The sequence below is a fragment of the Lepisma saccharinum genome, chromosome 14 (assembly GCF_977018435.1).
Source record: "Lepisma saccharinum chromosome 14, izLepSacc3.1, whole genome shotgun sequence".
In the NCBI taxonomy this organism is placed as follows: Eukaryota; Metazoa; Arthropoda; class Insecta; order Zygentoma; family Lepismatidae; genus Lepisma; species Lepisma saccharinum.
The window spans coordinates 43,345,136-43,371,140 of NC_139242.1; the positions used below are offsets into that span (position 1 = coordinate 43,345,136).

At 38.2% G+C, this 26,005-nt stretch overlaps 1 protein-coding gene across 1 annotated transcript; it reads left to right on the forward strand.

Moving 5' to 3' along the window:
* The first annotated feature begins 11,818 nt into the window (after positions 1-11,818).
* On the forward strand, positions 11,819-13,896 carry pre-mod(mdg4)-K. Its single transcript, XM_083134749.1, has 3 exons — positions 11,819-12,167; positions 12,522-12,799; positions 13,141-13,896. Exons 1-3 carry the CDS (start codon positions 11,819-11,821, stop codon positions 13,894-13,896), a joined length of 1,383 nt encoding a protein of 460 aa, XP_082990875.1.
* Positions 13,897-26,005: the final 12,109 nt, after the last annotated feature.

A 26,005-nucleotide genomic window follows, 5' to 3' on the forward strand; every position in this document is an offset into this window, starting at 1 on the left:
GTTGGTGGATTGCGTGTACAGTTAGGCTCAATTTCAGGGTTGCCACATGCACAATAGATATTTATAAAATACGCGAAAGAAATAAAAACAAGTATTATCGTATTAAATTATTAAAAATATCACTATTATATCGCAAGTGACAAAATTCTTTCTCAAAGAAAAAAATAGGTTTTCTAGTATTTCATTGCTGATAAGTCTACAGAAAGGAAAAGAGGTGATAGAAAACGAAAGGTGACAAAGAAGGGGAGAAAGAGAAAGCGAAAGGAGAAGAGGAAAAGTAGAGGAGAGAAGAAAGAAAGGAGAGGAGAGGAGAGGAGATGTCGTGAGGAGAATGGAAGAAGATTCTAGGAGAGATGAGGAAAATGGAGCAAAGAAGAGAAAAGAGAAGGAAAACGAGATGAGAGAAGAGGAGACGAGAAGAGGGGAGTGGAGAGTAGAGTAAAGGAGAGAAAAGAGAAGAAGGAAAAGACGATTGCAGTGTAGTCGGAAATCTAAGACAGGAAAGGAGATACGAGGAGCGGAGATGAGTGGGATAGAGATAAGATGCGAGTAAAGTAGGGAAGGCGATATGAGATAAAAGCAGAGCAGAAGGAGGGAAGAAGAAGGAGAAGGAGAAGAGAAGAGCAGAAGGGACTGAAGAGAAGAGGTAGTTGCAGAAAATATCGTCTCAGCGTCAAGAATTGATGCATTGGTCAAATTATCGACATTAAACATTCAATAACATTTTGAAATGTATTGGAGAATGTATTAGATCGGTGCGAAATGCCTTTTGGCTTAGTTCAGAGCAAGATAAAATCTTCCATGTAAGATCTTTGATTTTACCTGCGATTATACCACTAAAAACATGAATGTAATTTTAATATTTATAAGAATTACCCAATTTTTGTCCACTTCTCGGTTCGTTGAAATGGAGATTTTGTAATTTAATATTTCCCCTCCCCCCATCGTTAATTCCAAACTGAATCATTCCGTTTCACATGGCGTGGACAATGAACACAATGGGATAGGTCTAAAACTTACGAAAATTTTCTGCCACCGGAAGGGTTTGAACCTACGACCATGAGATTGACAGTCCTGAACGGTAAACACTACCCTACAAGCTTTCGCTCCTGAAAGTAAGTAGAAGGAGCTGACCAATGTGAAATGTAGATGCAACTCTCCTCCTACATGTAATGTGCAAACAATACTTGTTTGTAACAAAAAAATCGAAGGTAGTACGACTCGGCGAAAACATTTAATGGAGAATTGCACATGATGAAAACTTTTCATTCTATATTTGCGGAGGTTTCCTTGCATTGAACTCGAGTGGGAAAAGGGGTAAAATTAGTATGTCTTGAATTGCCACAAATATAAATAGTTATTTCATTAATATTTGTCAATGTCTTTGAAGCAGTACACAATTATCGTTAGAGTATCATAATTCACGATCGTATACATGAAAATATCCCTTTGAACGTGTGTTAGTTCATTTATTTGTTTATCTTTTTTTATAAATTCCACATGCAGAACAATGTAGCCACTATACACTGCTATTACAAATAATGTTACCATGCTCTTATTTAATAGAAGGGGATTTAGAAAAAAGAAAAAAAAAGAACACCTAGTATGGAGGACCGAACCTGGGACCGCAATCAATGCTTTCAAGAACTCTAACCAATACACTACGCCTTTTTTTCCCCTTGGAGCAACAGTTCTTAATTATTCTGTCGCGTCAATATTGTAAACGTTATCCTGCAAAAATAAGTTCAATACTTTAATATAGCTCTTTACTTCTAGAATTACTCTATACACATGCATTTGAAATTTAACTCTGAATTTATTTCTTCGTTGTTAGTATATCTAACCTTGTGAATATATTTTATTTGTAATTTTATAACGGTTACATGAACATCTATGAAATAGTTCCTTATAATAACCTCCGGCTGACCAAGTTGCCAATATAAACAAATGGAATACAAATTGTCTTAGAGTTTACATTGTTAAAAAGGAGCGGATACACGTATTACTATCCCAATACTTATTCAATAAGTTTTCTTGTTTGTCAGAAATTATCACTTAAACTATTGCATGAAATCTATCATTCTTCAGATTTTCTTTAAAATTCGACTGTTGTCACTTGTAACTTGCTGGGTGCAGACACTGTGCATCGACGCACACTGTTTTGCGATAAGAAGCGGCCTTGAATAGCGTGAGTGAGTCACTTTGAACGCGAACAAGCTGCGCTACCAAGCTTGTCTGCCTTTGAAAACCAAGTCACTTATTTTCACCGTTTCCGAACGCGATTGCTATTGTAGGAGTATATATTCACTCAAAAGAGCAAGAAAGGAAATTAGACCAATGTTCTCCCGTCGTTTAAAACCAAATATTATTTATTAAACGAAAAGTTCGCGATTGTCAATAAACCTATCTGAGCATACGGTGGATGTAAATAATAAATTTAATAGAAAGATTCTCCAAATTTCTCTCCCACTGTCTACGTCAAGCCAGTACCCAGGGGGGGCATGGGGGCCATGCCCCCTCGAACCCTGAAATATTTAAATGTGAACCTATCAATAACTATGTAAATAACATCGTCGATTTTAGAAATGTGTAAACATTTCAATTTTGTTTTTACATTAATTATTCTGTTTCTTGCGCAAAAGTCTTCAGGCAGCAATATTGGATGGTTTTTGTTTCATAATGCAAGGCTAGCAGACGTCCGATTCACCGATTTAGTCACAGTGAGTTACTTTCAATCCCTGTATCGGCTTTTTCGAACTGCAATCGTGATTTGAGAATGTCTCTTTATTATTATTTTTTTCCTTAACTCACAATTAGACATGTTCTTTATTGTAATAATAATTCCTAGTACGCAACATTTAATTTATAAATATTTTTTTTCTAAACATAGAATTATCATGACTTTTCAATGGCGCTCGCACTATTTGAACTATTTTGTAATATCTGTCTCTCTCTCTCTCTCATATATATATATATATATATATATATATATATATATATATATATATATATATATATAATATATAATAAAATATATATAAATTTCGGTCTGGCCCCACCCTCAAAGAAACCCTTTGTACGGGCCTGGTCTACGTCAATGTCAGAAACAGAGGTGGTCATTTTCGTTCAACCTCCCTCACCCTCACCCTCACGCCTCGGCTTCGCCCTCACCCTCACACGCCCTCACCCTCACGATTTGCCTATCGCCCTCACCCTCACACGCCCTCACCCTCACAATTTGCGTTTCGCCCTCACCCTCACACACCCTCACCCTCACGACTCACCAGTCGCCCTCACCCTCACACGCCCTCACCCTCACGGCTCGGCTTCGCCCTCACCCTCACAGGCCCTCACCCTCACGACTCACCAGTCGCCCTCACCCTCACACGCCCTCACTCTCACAGCTCGGCTTCGCCCTCACCCTCACACGCCCTCACCATCACGATTTGCCTTTCGCCCTCACCCTCACGACTCGCCTTTCGCCCTCACCCTCACCCTCACGACTTGCCTCTCGTCCTCACCCTCACACGCCCTCACCCTCACGGCTCACAAGTCGCCCTCACCCTCACACGCCCTCACCCTCACGATTTGCCTTTCGCCCTCGCCCTCACACGCCCTCACCCTCACAACTCTCCTTTCGCCCTCACCCTCACAACTCTCCTTTCGCCCTCACCCTCACACGCCCTCACCCTCACGGATCGATCTCGCCCTCACCCTCACACACCCTCACCCTCACAAGTCTTTGGAGGGTGAGGGTGAGGGTGAGGTCTGCCCTCATGAGGGTTGCCCTCCGTAGATAGTTAGCGATGTTTGAAGAAATAACTGGTTCCTTTACCACGTGCATTTCATACATTGAAATGACACGAAATTGTTAACTCATTCATGTGAAGAAAGTTAATAATAATGATAATAATAATACATTTTCTTTATTAAGCAATAAGGTTTAACAATGAGTATCATTTTGGACTAAGATTATTTGAGTTATATATTGCATAATTAATTTACATCAAGTATAATTATTATTTTTAATATATTTATTATTTTTAACTATACGTTGTCACAAAAATCGTGTCATATACAGTATTGTGGGTGGGCCACTGACAGTAGCGTTCACTTTATAAACACCTTATCAATGGAAGATGCAACTGCTCCGTCTTTATTTATTGTTGTTTATCACACTATAACAATGATAATCATCTGAGTTGTATCAATTCATTCTCTGCCCAGAGATGTTGGACTTGATCTCACTACGTCACAATTACCGGAATTCCATAGATGAGAAAGACTTGCCCCGCAGGCGTTCAAAATCCCTACCGCCACCCCCTTGTCTGCAAGGACAGTTTGGATTTGAAAAACAACATTCCATTCACTGATCTTCTTGGAAACCGTGATGGAAATCTGCACCGCGAACAGGAGTATTTAGAGTAGCTTGAAATCAGCTTGGAAATGGAAATATGTTCACTAAATAGAACGTAGAAGCTTTTAAAAGGGGGAAATATATTGACGAGGCATAAATTTCGTGGTTATGAAGACAGAACAATCAAAGTACAATAGTACTGTGCTACAATTTTGAATATGTCAGTCAATTTCAAAAATTATTTTTCATTGATTCGTGAATCGCTGATTGTATCGTGTCGTGGTTAAATAAACTTTCCTTTGTCAAACATACTTGTGCCCACGCTGTCGTTTGACAGTGGCGCAACTACAGGGGAGCAGGGAGGCATTGCCCCCCAAAGCTTCGACGGAAGTCAATTCTAAGGGGGCAAACGTTGACGGCCAAGGGCATTTCCAGGGGGCACATAGCAGCAATTGCCCCCCCCCCATTGATTTCAAATTTTGTGCAAATAAAAATACATTTCGTAAAATTTTCTTGCACGCTTCGCTCGCACTGTCTGCTTTTCTCAATCTCGTCATGTTCAGAGCCGGGGCGGCGGGAGTCGGCCATGGACGCTGAGCGATCTAAATTAAAAAAAAAAAAAAAAGCTATAAAAGAGAGAATGCCATGGCGCCCCGTGAAATTATTTGCGTCATATTAAATCAATATTCTTTTCAGTTTGGAAAAATTGGAGCTAAAAATTTTCATATACGCTTTGCTTGCAATACAATTGTTTTCTGTAATGTAATATATTTAGGCAATATATATCTGTTGTACATATATGTATTGAATAAATTTTGAATTTGTACACAATTTAGTGGCAGCATGTTGCATATGTATTTTCTTATTTTATGTCGCTCCATGTTGCATATGTGTTCAACATGTGATGTACATGAAAGTTATATATGTCATGTGTACGAAAAGAATTATAATCAGAATGCATTTATCGTGCATTTTCTGCCATTCAAAAATACAGTTTGTGTGATTGTTTTCCATTATTAGCTAATGTGAAATTGAACGTATTGAAAATATATTTAAAATAGTTTGACCAAACAAATACTTTAGCACCGACTTCTACCCCCTTTTTGCGTAATTTAAGAGGATGATGACGTTTTTGATGCTGCTGCTACTACTACTACTACTACTACTTCTAATAATAATAATAATAATGATGATGATGATGTCATTTTTACTCCTACTACAACTATTGGTACTTTTACCCTGGTACTTGCCCCCCCACCGACAAAATTCGTTGTTGCACCTCTGCGTTTTGGAATCCAAGGATTCCACTTCTAGCTGGTGGACAATTTAGTACTTCTCCCATTGTAATTGTAGGTGCAGTAGATATTAGCTTATTTGAGCATAAAGTTTACGTCTAACAAACTACATCCCTTGATAACGAATATAAAATATTACTACCTTGTTGATGGGCAATGTACATCGCTTTTTTTTCTTCTTATTTTGAACCGGCCCCTGATGCGGAGTGGTTAGCACATCGCGTTACGACGCAAGGGGTCCCGGGTTCGACTGTCGGCTTGTGCATGGATGTTTGTGAGTCACCATTCATTAATTTCATCATATCATCTCATCACGCATCCCATCTTCACAATTAGCCAAAATTGGCACAAAAGCGGAGTACAATAAAGCAAATCAATCAATCAATCAAATCGTATTTTGGTTTCTTCACGTTCCAATTATACTTCTCTAGAATAGCAACGATAAAGATACATGAATAAGGAATAGGCGAGGGAACACAAAGAAAAACCCATATCTGGGCACATGAAACTTTTCATTTCATCTTCTCTCCCCAAAAAACTATTTCACTTCATTTTTTTTCGGAAGAAATCCGTCATAATACACGGTCAGTGTTTCGATTAATAAATAATCACATAATAATCACATGCGTTTAACAGAGTGGGTTATGGCAAAGATACTACGAATATCATATGCTACTGCTGCCTACACCCCATGTAATTCGTCTCGATTTTAAGAGAACACAACGTTGCAATTACCAAACATTTAGTTTAGTTTATTTTCCGTCAAGAAAATTTGTTGATTTAACCTCTACCAGGTAAATGGAAATCTGATCGTCATGATATGAATGCTGTTCTTTTAACGAATGTGGTTACAGTAACGTCATTGTCAATAGGGGAAACAGTCGAGTACTCGCTTGCTCCTACCTGTTTGCATATGAGGCATCGATACTGAATGGGAATTATTAAATTATTTCTTTCCCATTCTCAATTCCTTTGCCTCTGTCTACATGTCTATACAATGTGAACACTGAGAAATATTTGACGGCATATATTTCACAAGACCTGGGTAGTATGAGGGGATAGCAACAACAAGTAAATTAAAAAAGAGGAACATAGATAAAAAGATAAAAAGGACTGATGTGGGGTGAGAGGGCAATATGTTAAGAGAAAGAAGTATGTTGTAAAAGAATGCATGCAAATACACCCCCCCCACACACACACACACAAATATATATATATATATATATATATATATATATATATATATATATATATATAAGAAATGTAACTGATACTATAATTGAGGAAATATTTAATTAATTAATTGTCAAGTGCCAAAAAAACAATAGGAAAGTTAAAGAAATATACGATTGGCATGCAGACACTGCGATGTTTTGTTTCACAATGTCGAAAACATTGGCAGACTACTTTTAGAGTTCTATCTTTATTCATCACATCAATCAACAACTTCTAATATTTTTTACGCTTGCCAGATCTTATCCACGACATCTGACAAAAACCGAATTTTCGTACCCTTGGTTTGCGACATAGTGGATACATATGTTCTTTAAAACTAAACTTGGTACTGTAAGACACACCAGGATCCGTTATTTTTTATCCTCTTGTTACTTTGCTTTCCTCCCGTTTGACAGTGAAAGTTTTTATGTTTTATGTATGCGTCACATATTTGGCCTCGAAACCACTGGAATATTGCTAAGTTCTCATTCTTATTTAAAACACATTCGATTTATGATAAAATTACATTTCTTGATTATTAAGGGATAAATGTTGAGAAATATACATGTGTGAAGACAATACAATAAAATTGGTAGTTATCATTCCATGGGCATAATTGAAGGGAAATTGGAAAGATCAAACTCCACTTTTCAGTTTTTAAACCGAGCCCGGAAAACAGTAGATATTAATGTGTACGTGTATAATGTCTAACAATGAGGGTGCAAATTGAAAAGCACTAAAAGCCCTCAAATAGGCAGACAAATGGGCACAAAAATAAAAAAAAATAAGCACTTCAAAAAACACCCTAAAATCAAAAGACAGATTAATATTTATTTCCCACATGGGAAAAATATGTAATTTTATGTAATGGCCTTGTTTAAAACTATCAGCTGGTTACGTGATATTCGGCTACTCCGAAAACGTATCCAGGACAGGGTTTGTTTTTCTACCTATCATTTTTTAAAAAAGAGGATAAGCAGTGCTCGAAGTGAGGGGGCATGGTTTCCCCGAGTTAGCAACATTTTCACAGATCATTCCCCCGCTGCCACACTGTTATCATGTCACCACATTAAAGTTAAACTAGGTCGGTATTGCTGCTACAACCGTTTTTCATCTTCTTCTTCTAAGAGAACTACTCCGCGGCGGAGTAGTTAGTACTGCGCGCTACGATGGCACAGGTATCGGGTTGGAATCCTGGCCTGGATAGGTGTTCTTTGTGAGTGTCCCTTCTTCAGTTTTAAAGTATCATCACTAGGGTGCGGATTCTTGCTTATTTGCTTTCTTTATTCCTTTGCAGAAAAACATAGGCTTTTAATGTTTAAAGTTCGTTTCATGGTGTTTATAGTCCGAAAGCGCATTTAGTGCGTATAAATGCCTATTTTGAGGGTTAGTGTCTATTTTGCTTAATCGTGCCTAAACATGCCTATTCTGCCTTTTTTGATAACTTCAGCTTGTTTTATGCGTCTTTGGCTTTCCCTACATTGAAGAAGGTAAGTCATTGGTTACATTGAACTAACTGAAATATGGTATTCGCCAAATTTGAACCCACTACTTCTTTTTTTCCACCTGAAATCCTCTAGTGTCAACCAGTACTCATCTTCTTTGTTGAGCGTGTGATAGGAGATAGGCAGTTACGTGTGAAGATATCGTGTTCATATGTTTAAAAATGCCAAAGCACAAGGCAGCCAGAAGTGTATTAATCAAAAATGGATTGATGCAGAAGGTTGTTTTACGGTTGAAAACTTGATTTTTGTTATTTAGCGCCGCTTTTCTCCACGTTTGGCTAATCGCATCGATGAGGATGAGTGATATGATGAAACTGATGAAGAGACACTCAGAAGCAGTGGCGTGCACGAGGGGGGCTTGATGGGGGTTATAACCCCCTTTCGCAAAGTATTCCTAAAAAAAGGAACGTCAAAGGTAGGAAAATATGACAAAATGAGGGCTGACTACCAAGAAAAAATATACATAACCTCTCCCTTTCGAAAATCCTGGGCACGACACTGCTCACAAGGAACACCCATGCACAGGCCGGGATTCCAACCCGGGACCCCTGAGTTGTAGCCTTGTTGTACTAACAACTCCGCCACGGAGGTCGTCCCCACACGGAAAAGTAATTTTCTGTCAAGCTTGTATGAAGCAGACATCTTTAACTGTTAAATTACTTCCAAATAAACAATTTCTTTCACATGGGAAATATCACATGTACCTAGGTACTACATATGTATAGTTTTATGTATTGCACTTGTTCAAAACTCTGAGCTGCTCACGTATAAATTCCCACTCCTCAGAAAATATGTTTCTACCTCTCGTGTTGTTTGGGAACAAGGATAAATGGTGAACAATGCACACTGTGACGAGCCTTCAGCTTACATTACCTCAGTTCTAAATGTAACAATGCTATGTTATGTGACAAACTTCGTTTAGTGGCTTTGTGTTGAATATGGAGAATTACACTAATAGCGTGTCTTGGCGCTAGTTGCGAGGATGCCATCCGCTCGCATGCCGACTCACTTCGAGCACTGACACTAAGTCAAACGATATTATTTATTCTAAAATGTTATGCGCATACACAGATGAACAGCTCATCTACTCGTTCAAAAAGTGCAAGTAAAATACATTCAAATAAATAAATTAACCAGGTTGTGTTATCCTAGCTTCCCTGCAAATGATCATTTCATTCAAATTATTGTCAATTCTTTGTGAAATAGTACAGTGGGTAACAGAAATTCATTTCTCCGGAGAAATTTTAATCGGAACATCCTTTAAAATATTTTTTTGTTAAATGGTGCAAATCCTTTTTTCATCACTTCAGAACAATTATTCACGTAACAATCGTTAGCTCAAGTTATTTCTGCGAGAATTACTTTAACTGACGATTCTCTGAAATTTGTGAATTGTTAGCACATTTTTATATGTAAACTGGAATGCTAATACAGATGCATGTGCATTGGAAGTAAAAAATGCCTATTTTAATGTATTTTTATTTTAGTTGCCTATTTTAGAGTCCTTCTTAAGTGCCTATTTGCATCATTTTCGTGCCTATTGCCTGCCTATTTCAGAGGTTTTTAGTGCCTATAAATCCGTACCCTAATCATCAGACATCCTCATCTTAAGTAAAATAAACAGAATCAATCAATGGAAATTCGTACATTAGGCTAAAACTTAATGAAGAAGATTTCAGGTTTAGTTCTGCTCCGTCCAGTGTGTCCGATATTGAGCTACATGTGCAAGTTATACTTCTTGTAAATATATCTGCAAAAATATACCATTATATTAAATTTTAATTTCAAACTGTGAAATGCGAGAAATTTCTCAATTTTCAAGTAAAATCATAATAATAGTATTTGCCACTTTTATTCTCACCATTTTTATCGTTGCCATTTTATCCGCTTGCCATTTTCAATTTGCCACTTTTTCCGTTGCCACTATTGCCTTTGCCATTTTTACGTAAATTCCACCAGTTTCATGCCCAATTGTTTGCAAGTTATGAAAAAAAAATTGCACCCTTAAAATAAATTGTGGATGTTCCCAATAAAATGTATCTGAAGAAATGAACTTGGGTTACTCATTGCGCTGATTGCGCACATTACACCAATACGTGAGCTGTTAATTTGTATGGCATTAAATTTTAGAATAAATAGCATCGTTGACTTATGCAACACAAAGGCACTACACTAAGTTTTTCACATAACTTAGCATTGTTTCATTCAGAACTGAGGCAACGTAAGAGGGTTCATCGCGGTGTGCATTGTTCACCATTTATTCTTGTTTCCTAATAACGCGATAGGTAGAAAAACATTTTCAGAGGAGCCTAAAATCACGTACAGAGAACCTGAGTTTCGAACAAGGATATTTTGTAAAACTATATAGGTATGTGTATGTGGGATAGAATATTTATTTGTATAGTAATTTAACACAAGCTTGATAGAAAATTACTTTTCTGTCAGTGGGGCCGATATCCGTGGGGAAGTGGATAGCACAGCAGGGGTTCCAGGTTCGAATCCTTGCCTGGGCATGGATGTTCTTTGCGAGTGTTCCTTCATAAATGTCATCATGTCATCCCTCATCCGAATCCTCGCGATTAGCCAAAAGTGAAAAAAAAGCGATGCTGAATAACAAAAATCAAATTTTCCGTCGGTGGTTAAACAAACTTTTGCAGAAATCCATTTTTAAATCAATACACATCTGGCAGTCTTGTGCTTTTGGCATTTTCAAAAATATGAACATGATATCTCCACAGATAACTGTCTACTTCCTTTCACACACACACACAACAAAGCAAATGGGTACGGATTGACTGCTACAAGATTTCAGGTGGAAAAAAGAAAGGGTAGTTAGGCGGTAGGTGTCGTTATGGAATTTAGGTAAAAATGGCAAAGGAAAAAATGGCAACGGAAAAAATGGCAAAGTGAAAATGGCAAGCGGAAAAAATGGCAAAGGGAAAAAATGGCAAAAGGAAAAAATGGTAACGGTAGAAATGGCAAGAATAGAAATGGGAAATGCAATATATTCTGATTTTATGTGAAAATTGAGAAATTATGTCTAGCGTTGAATCATTTGTAATTAAATATAATATAATTTTTATGTCTTAACACTGTCTTTGAAGAGATAAATTGTATTTGATGTTCCCAAAAATTATTATTATGCCGTTTAAATTCTTCATTCTTTAATGTGGTAAAACTTGCGGCTCCTATAAAATTACTATAAAATCACATGTTAATGAAAGGTGACCTTTGTGAATAATTTCAAGCATGTGAAATGAAACTTGGAGGGTAGCATAGCAGGTGTTTTAATTTTGACTGAAAACAAGTTTACATCTTGCGCGCACCTGCTGACCAATCACACGTGTTTAATACAAGTATAACTTCACCCCAACCCTTATCTACCCCCAGCACTAATTTGTGTCACTCGTTCCGCTCAGGGAGACGAACTTGTTTACTTCTTCGAAATGGAAATTGTTAGATCGCAGAAAGGTGGTGAGAAGCTCTTCTTCCTAGGATACGCGTATACAAAACAGTTTGATCTCAAGAATGTTATAAGGTGGAGGTGTGCTGACAGGAACAAATTCAAGTGTCGAGGAATTTTAAAAACAAATTCATGTAAACAAAATCCTGTGTGTTCCTATGACCATACGCATCCACCTGATTACGATGCTGTAAAGATAGCGAAGTGTCGTAATGATATGAAGAATCGAGCTAAACTCACGACCGGTGTACCATCGCAAATATATGCAGAGATTCTTCAAGGGCAAGAAGATTGTGTTCGTGCACGACTACCTCGGGAAGATACCTGTAAACGTACTATGAGAAATCAACGTCCGTGCAATCCAAGTGATCCAAGAACACTAGAAGATTTGATTTTGGACGTTAAGAGAACATTTCATTTATTTATTTATTGTAATTTCCAAGTTTCCTTGCTCCGTGTTTTATGTCTAGGCACTCTAAGGGACAGTTCGTGGAGTGGTATGCTGCATCTTACGTTTCCATTTATGACCTTATGTAGCAATTTCATATCTGCAGCGTATCTACTTGATTTTGGACACTTTCAATATACTTCAAGCTTGCCTGTTTTCGGATTATATTTCTTTATGCATTGTTTGTCTGTTAGAATATAAAGTCAGAGGTTTAACGTATTTTCTTCTGTTCTTTCAGAGGAGTGGAAATTGACGAGCGGAGGAAGCAATGAACAATTTCTCATCTACGATAATGGTGCTGACTCTGAAAGTCGGATCCTAATATTTGGTACGAGGGAATGTCTGGAGCTTCTTTCAAAATCCGACACTTGGTTCATGGATGGAAATTTCGCCGTTGCACCACGACTGTTCAGCCAACTGTATGTTATACTGGTTCCATTGGGAGAGAGTTCTGTTTCTGTTTTCTACGCACTACTGCAAAATAAAACACAGGCAACTTACGAGGAGCTATTTGAGGTAAACATTCATTCCATTTTAATGTAGTCAGGTCAACATAAATAGGTATTTTCAGAAGTTAGTCAAGAGTTTACTTTATGACTAGGAACACAGTCCTTTCTTAGATGATTAACAGATTCCTTATTAATCATTTTTCTATCGAAAATATGTCTTCTTGGCATTATGTTCAAAAAGTTTATTAATTTGCTCTTTTTGTTTAAAATATGTTCTTGATTATAACATAAAATCTCTGTTATGTTTCTTTTTAAAAAAATCGCAAATGTGTTTTCTTGATTTTATTAATTTAATAGCAAATACAATATTGAAATGGAATTTACAGCACAACTATTTTCTCTTTGCAGGCTTTACAGAGCAAGTGTCAGAGCTTCGGTTGCCATCTCTCCCCAGTGAGCGTTGTCTGTGATTTCGAAATTACAGTTCACAATGCAGTGCACAACAAGTTTGGACATAGTGTTGCCATAAATGGGTGTTTCTTTCATTTGCGACAGAGTACTTGGCGAAAAATACAAGAACTTGGGCTCTCGACCATGTATAAAGAGAAGGAGCAGTTTTCTTTATTTTGTTGTCAAATTGATTCTCTGGCTTTTTTGCCATGTCCAGATGTGATCTCCGGCTTGAAGTACCTTAAAGAAATTGCTCCTTCTGAGGCCGAAGAACTGGTAGACTACTTTGACGCGACTTATGTATCGGGAAGTTTCAGAAGAGTTGGAACACATGTTGACAACTCGTTGAGGCTCAGAAGCGTCCCTCCACGCTTCCCTCCTCATACTTGGAACACTCACGAGGCAACGCTAACAAACAACCCTCGTACAAATAACATCTGCGAGGGATGGAACAATAAGTTTTCGCATTTGGTGGGCTACAAGCATCCTACAGTGTGGAAGTTAATCAGGTGCATCCAACAAGAAAATGCAGCAGTGAAAGCGGTTATTCTGCAGGCTGAGAGAGGACAACTTCCAAAGAAGAAAACCAGGAGAATATATACCGACATGCAACACAGACTGCGAAATTTGTGCATTGATTACAGTGCTAACAAAAGAACATTGGAAGATTTCTTACGAGGAGTTTCACATAACCTAAAGTTGCAATGCATGTAAAATGACGAAATCAATGGTGATACATATTGTTAGTTAAATAATTGTAAAGTGACGAAACCTATGGTTAATATATACTATCTTTGTTACATACTGCATCAATGTTTTTCTTCCTTCCGAATTACATATGATTTGCTTATAACAATTATTTATATTTCCCTAGTTTTGGAACCCAAACGCAACCACTGGATATGTACAGTCGGAGAAAGAATTACCTGGGCCACGGGACCTAGAATTTCGTAACGTCTTAAAGCCTGTTGTTTATGCAACCCAAATAACAAATTATTCGCTTAAGTTTGTCTGGTGGATCTGAGTTCTCGGGAAGGATTGAGCATTGATAGCATGAGTCACATGACTCATGCCCCAGCAACAACAAACAACAGCTGGGTGCTACGTGGCCTCAAGAAGAACATTTTAGCAACTGTTTTCTTAACAAGATCTGCCACACGCTAATTGTTTCTCTATCTGGTATTGAATTCGGAAGCCTTTGATTGCATGTCGAAGACGTTACCACTACGCCATCGGAGAGGTAATGGAACGCCTTGAGAAAGACACGAGTGAAACCATATTTAGCGTAAATTTTAAAAATAAGACAATATTTTGTGGTCACAGTTTCGAACCGTGGGAGAGGCATAGATTTTTTTGTCCCATCGTCCATTTCACGAGTTTACTCACAGACACATTTAACACGAGTGGTAGAAGAAAAGCGAAGTAAAATAACTGAAACAGAAATAAAAGAAAAAAGCGAAACAAATTTTATCCACAATATTCTGCAGTCACTTCAGTCGTATTAACGGAATGCTACCTTTAAAGAGAGGCGTGGTCTCTAACTTGTCTTTTCCCCTTCCTTTGTGCTCTCGATTCCCTCTGTCACGATTGGTCTAAAACTAATCAATGCGACGTTAATTAAACAATCGAAACAACGAAACAATGCACAATCAACTGATCAACATTCCAGTTTTTTTCGAATCGGAAAACAATTGAGATGCTGTAAAATGAAGCAAGATGCAGTAATAAACTGGGAATTTGGTACGGTATAGAATAAATCGGTGAAGATGTTCAACCTGATTGGATTTTTGTTATTTAGTGTTGCTATTCTTTCACTTTTTGCAAATAGCGACGATGAAGATGAGTAATGAGTGATGATATGATGGCATTGACTAACGGACACTCACCAAGAACACCCATGGCAAAGCCGAGATTCGAACCAGGGACCCATGCTGTCGTAGCGCGCTGTGCTAACCACTCCGCCACGGAGGTTGGTTAGGAGTGGACATTATACCATATTTTGTGTGCGTAATTGGGATCAATCAATGGAATGACTAGACATATTATATTATTAATATATTCATATCATAATATCACGTCATATTATTCGACACGAAGTAACATCAGAGACATTCCATCTTCCATTATTGCCTTTCAACTATTTCTTCGACTTCAGGTTAATAACATCAATAAGATAAATTATGAAACAAATGATAATGAATGTGGGATATTGACAGTTATTTCGAATTACCTGACACAAGCAACATTAAGCAGACTCGGTGGGCAAGCTCATTAAGTGGTCAACCTTCGATCTCGTCACCAAAGTACCCGGATTTGAGTACCGTCCTTGTCACAGGTGTTTGAGTATTTCGTCATTAATTTCATGTAATGGTCACTCGTCCGCGACTAGGAAGAAAAGTGATGTTACGTAACAAAACTAATAAAAATAAACATGATCGAAGAGTACTTATTTCATCTCTCACGAAATCTCCTATAAAACCGGGATATATGAAATATATGTATCTTCACATACTTTTTTCGATTTCTATATTTAACTAGCCGAGACCGAGAACGGGAGACCAATTTTCAATTCGAGAAACCGAGAGACGGAGACACTGTAAAGTCTTGTTTCTTTCTTGACATCTGCCTAATTGAGTGCCAGTGGCGTACGCAAGGGGGGTTACGGGGTTTAAACCCCCCTTGAGCTTTTGAAATATTATGAAAAATGCTGTGGAAAAAATAAAAATGACCAATTTATCACTGTCAAGGACCTGCGGCAGTACTACTACTACTAATAATAATAATATTATAATAATTTGAATTATTATTCCCATGCGGCACGGTGAAAAGCACAGCTTTCCAAACACGCGTCTTTAAGAGTGAATGCCTTGAAAATAAACACAAATTCTTGAAAATAATATATAAGGGCAACTATGATTTTAAAGAGCAAAAAAGTTGTTTTGTATCTCGGCTGCAACAATGTTCAATGATCATGTATTTTTTGTGTGTGAACAATGAGCATTAACTAAAGAAAGTTCTTGGTTCGTTGAACTTGGCTAATGTATAGACAATGGCTAGGCCGACAAGAATAACTCAGTCACCAGTCCGCCGTCCCGCGGCACGTTTGAATTTCTGAATTCGAACGACAATAAGCTTAACTATTGTAAAATGTTATGTTGGTAACAACAGTGAGACAATCCAAATTTGAATTATCGGGGATATTTATGCGGCGACAAAGCCGGAAAAATTCCAACCAATTCCGGGAATCGAATCCGGATCTCCCGCATGGTTGTCAGATGCCCTACTGACCAGACCCCCCGCAGCTTCTTGGATGAGTTCCGTACTTTGATTATTTCAATTTATTTTAATATATTTTCTTGTTTTTATGGATTTTCTTCACACTTAAAATGTCTCATCTCGTTGAGTAGACAATTATTTCGTAAGAAAGAAAAAATGCTCTAGAATTTGTCAAAAATCGAATTAATAGAAATTAATTTCGTTTTATTGCTTTCATAAATACTATATTTATGTAGATCTCTACTACTTAATAGTAGTAGTGGTATTAGTAGTATTATTAGTAGTAATTCAATTAATTAATTATAAGTATTATTATTTAATTATGAGAATTATTATTTAATTAAAGTATCATAAAACAATGGTAATGTGAATTTCGAACAAGTTTTATATATAACACCCCCTTGATGAAATCCTGCGTACGCTACTGTGTTGTTCTGTTCGTTATTGGCTTTGTATTGGCAATTGTCATTATTCTTCCCCTGTAGGTAAACCATAACGACGATTTATGATGAAATAAAGCAGATAAAACGGCAAGAATAAGAAAGTCATGCCTGCCCGGGACTTCAACCCAGAACCTTACGTAACGAGATTTGAAATTCTGGAGAAGACATCTGTGTTTCACTTGACTTTCTCTTTCCTCAACTTCTGTTATTTTATCATGCACGTATAATTAAAATGGATCTTAGAAAATACGTTGCGATCCATAATTGTGTTGGCTATAAATGTGAACTCCAACATGGAATAAATTATTCCCTTTTGTATGTGGTTGAACATTAAATTTTCTTACACTGTGACAATTTCTTTTTTATTTTTTCTGCACAGATAAGCTAATCTGGACTGGACCTTCAGTTTAAAATGGCATACGAACTACTACGTGCATCCACCGTGTATCGAACCCGGGATCCCTTGATTATAAGGTGACGACGTTATCATTACGCCATCGAGGAGGCCCCGTGAGAAAATATTATTCACTCGATCTATACAATAATTTATTTAAACATTTACATTTTCGTTTTCTTCTTTTTTTGTTAACTTCTCTTCTACGACTTTTTTTTGTCTTTGAATTTCTTCTTGTTTCAGGAAAAAATAATACATGCAGGCTGTATACCCCCCCCCCCCGTGCAAATAGATAGAAAGCTCACTCTCGAGAACTAATTTATAAATAACGTAACAATTAGGAAACAATTCGAACGTTAACTGATAATAACTGAAGATGAAACAATACTTACAGACGCTAACGAAATATCTATTCTTGTATAAGCTCACAGGCAACAGGTATCTGGTGAGTCATTCACTCTTGCTAACTACGAGCGAAGGTCACTGAACCAAAGGGTGGCAAACAGGCGTCTGCTCTACGAAACTAGGGTGAGCAGGCGAGGCCCGTGTTCCTGTTATCAATGACGTACGAAATAAGGAGGAACACAGCTTTCATATCAAACTAGACCTGTGTTTCGGTTCCGCCATTGCATGTAAAACGCTTTCTCGTCGTGGCCTTGAAGGCCTACGTTAAGCCTTCTCTGAAAGAAAGATATCTTACCATTGAGGGGAGGAAAAGTGTGTGTGTATATCGAGGTCCTTCAACTTTCGTATTCTTCTTCATTTCAGAACGCGTGCTGTATCGTCGATTTAATCCAATCTAGCCGTTCTAGGTTTTAGGTTCTGTTTCTGTTCGATAATTTCACATTGTCTTCCTGCTTATGTTATTCGCGACGAAGCTTCTTATTTCAATAATCTGGACAATAACGGGATTGTGTTGGTTGGTTGATATGGTGTCTAAGTCCACTTTATGCACAGTAAGACTAATCGCGAATGCACCTACAGTTTGCCTACCTGCTGCTAGATATTTGCGTGCTAAGATGTAGGAAGTGATACATTTTCAGTGTGTGGAATTAAGATTTATTTCTGATACGAAGAATCTGAGAATGGAGTAGTGAGAAAAGTATCACCTCACATGTTTGAATTTTAGCGCCCCCCCTCCACACACACACACACACACACACACACAGGATATCGGCCGTGGTTTTTATAATGAAATATAACATGGATGAATTGTGTCAAGAAAAACTGGAGCCTATTCACATCCCTACGGAACTTGGAAGAATGTCCACGTAGAAATTAGAAAGTTCTGTTCCGATAAAATTTGGACGTATAGTAAATGAAAAAGCAAAGTGCTACCTTGTGCTTTGAACCAAGCCATGAAGGCGTGTAGGGGGTTCGGAGTTAGGGTCCCACACTTTCTTGTTACGGCCGAAGGTGGTAATAATGTGATCAGCACCACGCCCCTGGCCGCCTTTACCTCCTCCCCCCCCCCAAGCTTCCTACAGGTACCCATTTTATACGACGCTGGGTGGGCGCCGGAGCCACTTGAACAGGTGGACAAAATTCCAATTCTCCCCAGTCGGGAATCGAACTCAGATCTCTCGCATGGTAATCAAACTCCCTAACGACCGAGTTACTGCGGCACATATAGTATAGTAGCCTTATAAAATTAAGGCAAGAATTATTTTAGCGTTTCGTTCGACGGTTTTAGGGGAATGATTTTCGGACATATACTATAACTCTTGTCGGTTCTGCGACCTGGCTTGAGAAAAGGCGATTTTATGACGAACAACATTCCACCTGACAAGTCACGTGACTTTTCTACATTTCCTGTGTCTGTTGGCTATTGCATGAAAGACGAGTTGCTCCTTGAGACAGACTGAATCACCCGATCACCTAAAGGTGCAATGTGTGTTGCCTACCTTTCCGGCATTATTTACTGCCATTAAAGTCTTATGGGGAAGAACTTTTTTCCACCACTGTACAATAAATAAGAATTGTTGCTGTAAACCAAGTGAAAGTTTCAGAATACGTGCCTATGACCTTTGCCTTTGTGGGTACATGCAGCCGTTTGCATTCTAAAAAGGAAGAAGAGTAAGTCTGTAGTAATCGTATTCTGATACTTTGTTACGTTCATGCAATCATGTAAGATTGATTTCGAACTGTACCACGAACATTTTATTAGGATTGGTACCCTTATTCGGTAATATAGTGTATAAATTATCATAAATTAATTTCACACGCATCAGGTATTGCATTCTTAAGAACCTGATGAATACTCTTTACAATTTACATGTGAATTAATTATATCAATTATTTATCATTTGCTTTTCCTTTCTTCTTGTCAGCATTTTTACTTTCGCCATTCTCACTTTTGCCATTTTTTCCGTTTGCCATTTTTTCCGTTGCCATTTTTTCCTTTTGCCATTTTTACCTTTTGCCATTTTTACTTGGCCATTTTTTCCGTTGCCATTTTTTCCTTTGCCATTTTTACCGGACACCGTCGTGATGTCCACGGTGATGACTGATGAGTCACCAACAGGTTGTCCAGTGTGCTTACCCCGATTGAGGCTTTGTCAGTTCAACGTCAACGAAGGCTTCCATTCAACATAGGGAAAGCCAAAGGCGCATAACAAAGCTGAAATAAGCAAAAATGGCAGAATAGGCATTTTAAAAAGGTAAAGTGTTCCCCTGTGCATAGCACCACGCCATGAAGGCGTATAGGGGGTGTGGGGGTAACGCAAATAGGCATTTTAGGCACGATTAAGCAAAATAGGCACTCACCTAATAGGCATTTATAGGCAATATAAAAATGCGTTTTTGAACTAGAAACACCATGAAACGAAATAAAAATATTAAAGCCTATGTTTTACTACGAAAGAATGAAAAAGGCAAATACGTAAAAATCCGCAAGCTATTGATATGTAAACATCTAAGTTGTGGGATCACATCCTCTGCACAAATATGTTGAACTTGATCTCACTACGTGACAATTACTAGAATTCCATGGAAAAGGAAGACTTGCCCCGCAGGTGTTCAAAACCCCTACCTCCACCCCATCCTTTGTTGGAAGAGGGACAGATTCGATTTGAAGAAAGACATTCATTCTTGGAAACCATGATGGTAATCTCACAGAAGGAACAGGAGCATTTACTATAGCTTGGCGAATGAAGAGTTTTGAAGACAGAGTGGACATGGAAATATAATGTACTGGGTGGAAGTTTTTGAAAAGAGAAAATGAATGAGACAGAACAACAATCAAAGTACAAGTACAATAGTACTGTGTTATAATTTTAAATATGTCAGTCAATTTCTACAATTATTTTCCATTGTTAATTGTATCGTTGGGTTCCCATTGGTTAACTCCCATACAATGTAGTGCCCACGCTTTCGCTTTGAAATCCAAGGATCTCGGGAATCCACTACTATAGCTCTTTTCAGTTCTTACGTCGTGTGCTCTAGAAGCTGGCAGGGGAAGTGGGGAGCGGGGAACATGCCGCTGACCAACCAGAGAACAGACCACCTAGCGGTGGAGCCGAGAGTTACGCAGTCGCGGGAGGAAGCTGCAGCGCTAACTTCGTTCTGCACGTTGCTGTGTTGCCAATTCACCGCGTTGCTGATGGTCTTTTGCCCCAGTGTTGATTCCTGTTTGTTATGAGCGGAATATAGGAATAACATACGTGGGAGTAATTGTTGTCGCGTCGTGTATTGCCTAACTGCATTGTTTCTTCGATAAACGTGTATGTGGCATGTGATGTGACGTTTATTTGTACTCTCGGTGTTCCATTGTGACGCGAACTGTGCAGCATATTGTTAGGGAAGGCAAAGACAGTCTTGAGGCGTCGGGGTCCACGTCATTTGAATCACCACGCAAACGAATCAAAAGGAACAGTATCAAAAAGGCAATCGACGGTTGCGATAAAGGTATAACAAGAAGAATTATCCTCGGGTATTATGTAAAGGGTGAATATCCAACACTGAACAAGTTTTCGTTGATTTGCATACACAAATAAGCTTTCAGTGGGGAGTTTCGTCGTTGTGGGGGATACTGAAGTATATGGGGTTCAAGTACAAAAAGAGCAACGACGGTAGACGATTTCTGATGGAGAGAGCCGATATAGTTACAGCCAGAGTAACGTTTTTGCGAAAAATGCATCTTCTAAAAAATAAGGAACCTTTGCCCTATATAGGTGAGATGAAACGTACATACATCAGAATTACGCCCCAACGAAAATCTGGCAAAGTAAAGAGGGTACAGGGGGTTTAAAAGTGCCCGTGGGTAAAGGTGGGCGCGTTATTGTTTGTCACGTAGGTTCCAGTCACATTGGTTTTCTACAGGAATGTAAATTAGTTTTCAGTGGTTTTTTGCAGTTTTTAGATACGCTTGACGAAAGGAACATCGAAGACGCAGTGATTGTAATGGACAATGCTAGCTAACATTCGGTACAGTTGGAAAGAATTCCTACAACGTATACACTTGATATCATACACTTATCGGTATTCTCCTGACCACAAGATGGGGATAATACGCATTCTCAGGCGATACGCGAACAATGGGACGTCTGTATTACATGGTTCTTTCGACTTCAACTCCCCTTTCCCGCTACTCTGGCAACCCTGCAGTCTCTCTCTCTAACCGGCCTGTCTCGTTGCGCTGGATAGGTCGTTTCCCCGCTCTCCACTTCCCCTGCCAGCTTCTAGAGCGCACGCCGTAACAGCTGAAAAGAGCTATAGCAGACACACAATTTGCTTACCCCACTGGCGTACGCGGAGGAGGGGGAATGGGAATAAGGGGCTACAACCTCTCCCCGAAATTTCTTGACAATAAGAAAATCTAAAGAAGTTGGGAAAGCTTCCCTTTAAATTACCCTCCAGCAACCATTTTTTTCTTTGAGTTACTTCTGAAACGAAAGTTTAAAATAATTATTGGAGCTCCTATGTCATGAAAAAGGAAATACAACAGCGAGGCAGTGGCGGCGATTAGAGGGCGAGGGGGCAATTGCCCCCCAACTTTTCGCCACTTTTCCCCTAGTACTTTGCTAAACCTTATCTACAAAGGAAAATATACTGCCTTTGTGTCCCCCCCCCTAGTTTTGGCACATTGCCCCTGCCGGTTTTGGAATCCAATCGCCGCCACTGCACCGAAATTGATTTACGGTGATGCATTCTATGATCCGAGCAAATTTAATCTCACTCTGATCACTAAAGGTTAGATTCATGGCATTGAACTGACTACATTCAGGTGTAATTGGTACAACTTCGATTGAAATCTCATAATATTTGAGTGAGGTAGAACCTTCTTTCCGGATCAAGTAAAATACGGAGTGACGTGCACTGAGGAGTAGCTAGTCTAGCAGAGATAGATTAATCAATCTCACATATCTAATTTTCAAATCACAATATTTATTGTCCTGTTGAAGCCACAGTTCACATACAACACTTTTCTTTCACATGCTTCTCGTCCCTCGGTGAGATCAGCTGGCAATGAATAGTGTGCTTCCGTGTGCTAAACGAATGCCTAAAAGATAGTACAATTTTGTTGCTGAAAAATATTTTTTTTTATTTGTGGCGATTTTATCTTGATATCAAACCAGAATTGCTAATAATGTTATTAATATCTTGATTACTATTTGTATTCTACGAGTAATTTAAATAAATAGTGTGCTTTCATGTGCTAGCGAATGCCTAAAAGATAGTACAATTTTGTTGCTGAAAAATATTTTTTTGATTTGTGGCGATATCAAGCCAGAATTGCCACAATAAACTCATTAATATCTTGATTAATATTCGTGTGCTTATAAAATACATAGTCTGCATTCATGTGCTAACTATGTGCAAACATTTGAGATATAATTTCGTAATTTATTAATATGTGGTGATTTCCACTTGACATACGTTTTTCCACCGCCTCACCACTCACCATCACCAGTTCCAGGTAGAAACGAAACGGCCTTGTCATTGTGAAGGACTTTTAATTCAATGGAAGCGTCACACTGTAAATTGTTCGCATCAACCATTCATAATGCGCAGCTCTTCTTAAAATCGTGTGCAATGGCATGCGAACTTCTCTCCCTAGACATCTCTTTGATCTTGATGCGCTACCGATGCGCTAAACAAATTTTAATACATTTTTCTAACACCTCGAAAAGGAGCAAATTGGTACAGGAATTCAGTAATAACCTTTTACTGGTTAAAGATACGTCGAAAAAACCTTCACCATTGCATTTCTCGTGAAATTCTAGCCTGATTTGATATATCATATCACCCCCTTCCCATTTAAAATTCTGAAGTTGAATTCAAGATGGCTGACATCAAGATGGCCGTCGACCACACGGGTGGCGTCAATGTGGTTCCTTCTTGGCCTGATAACGATTGGTCATCACCATTTCCATGTTGCGCGCTGCAGTGGCCTTGTACCGGGGGTGTTAAGTGACTTTTTGAGCCACCCTGTACAATTAAATTCAACACATTTTTGTACTTAATACATCATTTGTATTTATTCTTTTACAAACAAAATACAGTTCCACCAGAAGGGAATTTTGCAGCACATTTTACTTGCCCTATTTGAGAAATGTTACACCTTTATGCCCATTCGGTTAACCTGCTCATTGTCTCTCCTACTAAATAATATAATTCTAATAATTTGGATAATGGCCTCTCTTGGCTCACCAGAACATGTGCACTTAGAAGATCAAAATCAAATCTTTTTCTATTCTATAATTTGATGCACATACACAGATAAACAGGTCATATAATCGTACAAAAATAAAATAATGCAAATGCTTTCAATTAATCAGGTTATGTTGATTGATTGATTGATTGATTTAGTTTATTTTACTTCGCGTTTTGTGCCTCTTGGCTAATTTGCGAAGATGAGGATGAGTGATGAAAGGATGAAATTGATGAATGGACATTCACAAACAACCAAGCCCGACCGGGATTCGAACCCGGGACCCTTGGCGTCGCAGCGCGATGTGCTAACCGCTCGGCCACAGGGTCGGGCAATCAGGTTATGTTATCTTAGCTTTCATGCAAATGAGAATATGATTAAAATTATAATCCATTGTCAATGAAACATTTGTGCGCAATTAGCGCAATAGGTAACGCTAGTTCATTTCTTCCCAGAAATTTTAATTGGAACACCATTTAAAATATTTTTTGGTTAAAAGGATGCAAATTGCTTTTCATCCCTTTTTGTGCGTACAATTGAACACAAAATTGCATGTAGTCCAGTTTCGCCTAATCCCCTTTGCCTAACTGCTTATCGGCACAGTACGCGTATAATGTGATTTATGAAATTTAACGGTCTCTCCACAGGCCGAAATGCCTGTTTTTTCCTGCTGCATTTATTGAAAAAAATTGTCTTAATATATGTACATTTAGAAAGTTTTTCGTTTTACCTACTTTATACCCTACTATACCCTACTGCCTATATCTTTACTTTTTACGCCTGTTTTTTTTAATTTTCAATGACATTTTTAGAATGTGTTTTTAAAAAATTGTACATAACTTAGTTTTCTTTCAAAAACATTATTTATTAGCACATTACGATGTTGCCAGTTGCCAGAAACAATTACAAAGCTGGGAAAAAGAGGTGAAACTCTTATCCATTAAACTCTTGGAGGAATCGGTGCGGCTACTAATTGAAGTGTCAGGAGAAAAAGTTAGCTGTTGCAGAAAAGTGCAAAGGTGTAATGAGTAAAAATGTAGAACTGGAAAACTTGAAAACGATTTGTGATATTCTTAAACGAGAAAAAATATTTTATTCACGATATGAATCCAGTTCTTACAATAGCCTATTTCATGGGTGGTCAAATGAGATCATTATCGTTATGAAAATCATTCTTTATGACAGATGAATGTTCAAGAAAGCAAAAAACAAAAAAAAAAAAAAAAAAACTAGTGGTTGTGTGTAATCAAGACAACAAATGAAAGTAAATATGTTGTTTACTAGTTGATTTTAAAATGAAATTATAGAGATAAATTATTTGGAACTTTCCCACTTTATTTTTGTTTATTGTGCCTATTTTTTTTAATTTGGTGCCTATTTTCCACATTATAAATGCCTTTTTGTCTGCCTATTCTAACCAAAATAAATGCCCGAACTCCGGTGCAAGTTATGAAAGTCATTCTTAGTTATCCTTGATATCACACACCTGGTTAGGTTAGATAAAACAAGAACAAGCAGAACATTAAGCATCAATGAAGCAGCTTAGAGTTTCTAATCCGACTAAAGTCAGAGATTGAAGGGGGTCGAGTGGAGGATTGTTTTTGCCTACTAAAAGATCGACCAAGAAATGGAGTCCAATTTTCCTTTATCTTACAGAAAATATAACAAACACCCCCGGCTGCTGGATTGTGTGACAATGCTCCTTTTTCGGAGCAACACCTGGCTATTTGGCATGGGCACATGTTGGGAATTGTTTGGTGTTTACTTGGATCAAAATTTCCCTCATTCCTCCTTCCGACCGGTTTAGGTGGTTAGGTGAAATGGGATGCCATCCGAAATTGGGGTATTTGTTCAAATTGGCCGAATGGTTAGTGCAAGTTCTTTATATCAGAATTACTTTAATTCACAATTCCCTGCAAAGATGAATTATTAATTAATACCAGTGGCGTGTCCAGGATTTTCGCAGTAATTTCTATCATTTACTGCCTTTCACTTTTTAAAAATAATACTGGAGCAAAGGGGAGGGGTTATGAACCCCACCGATCCCCTCTTGGCACG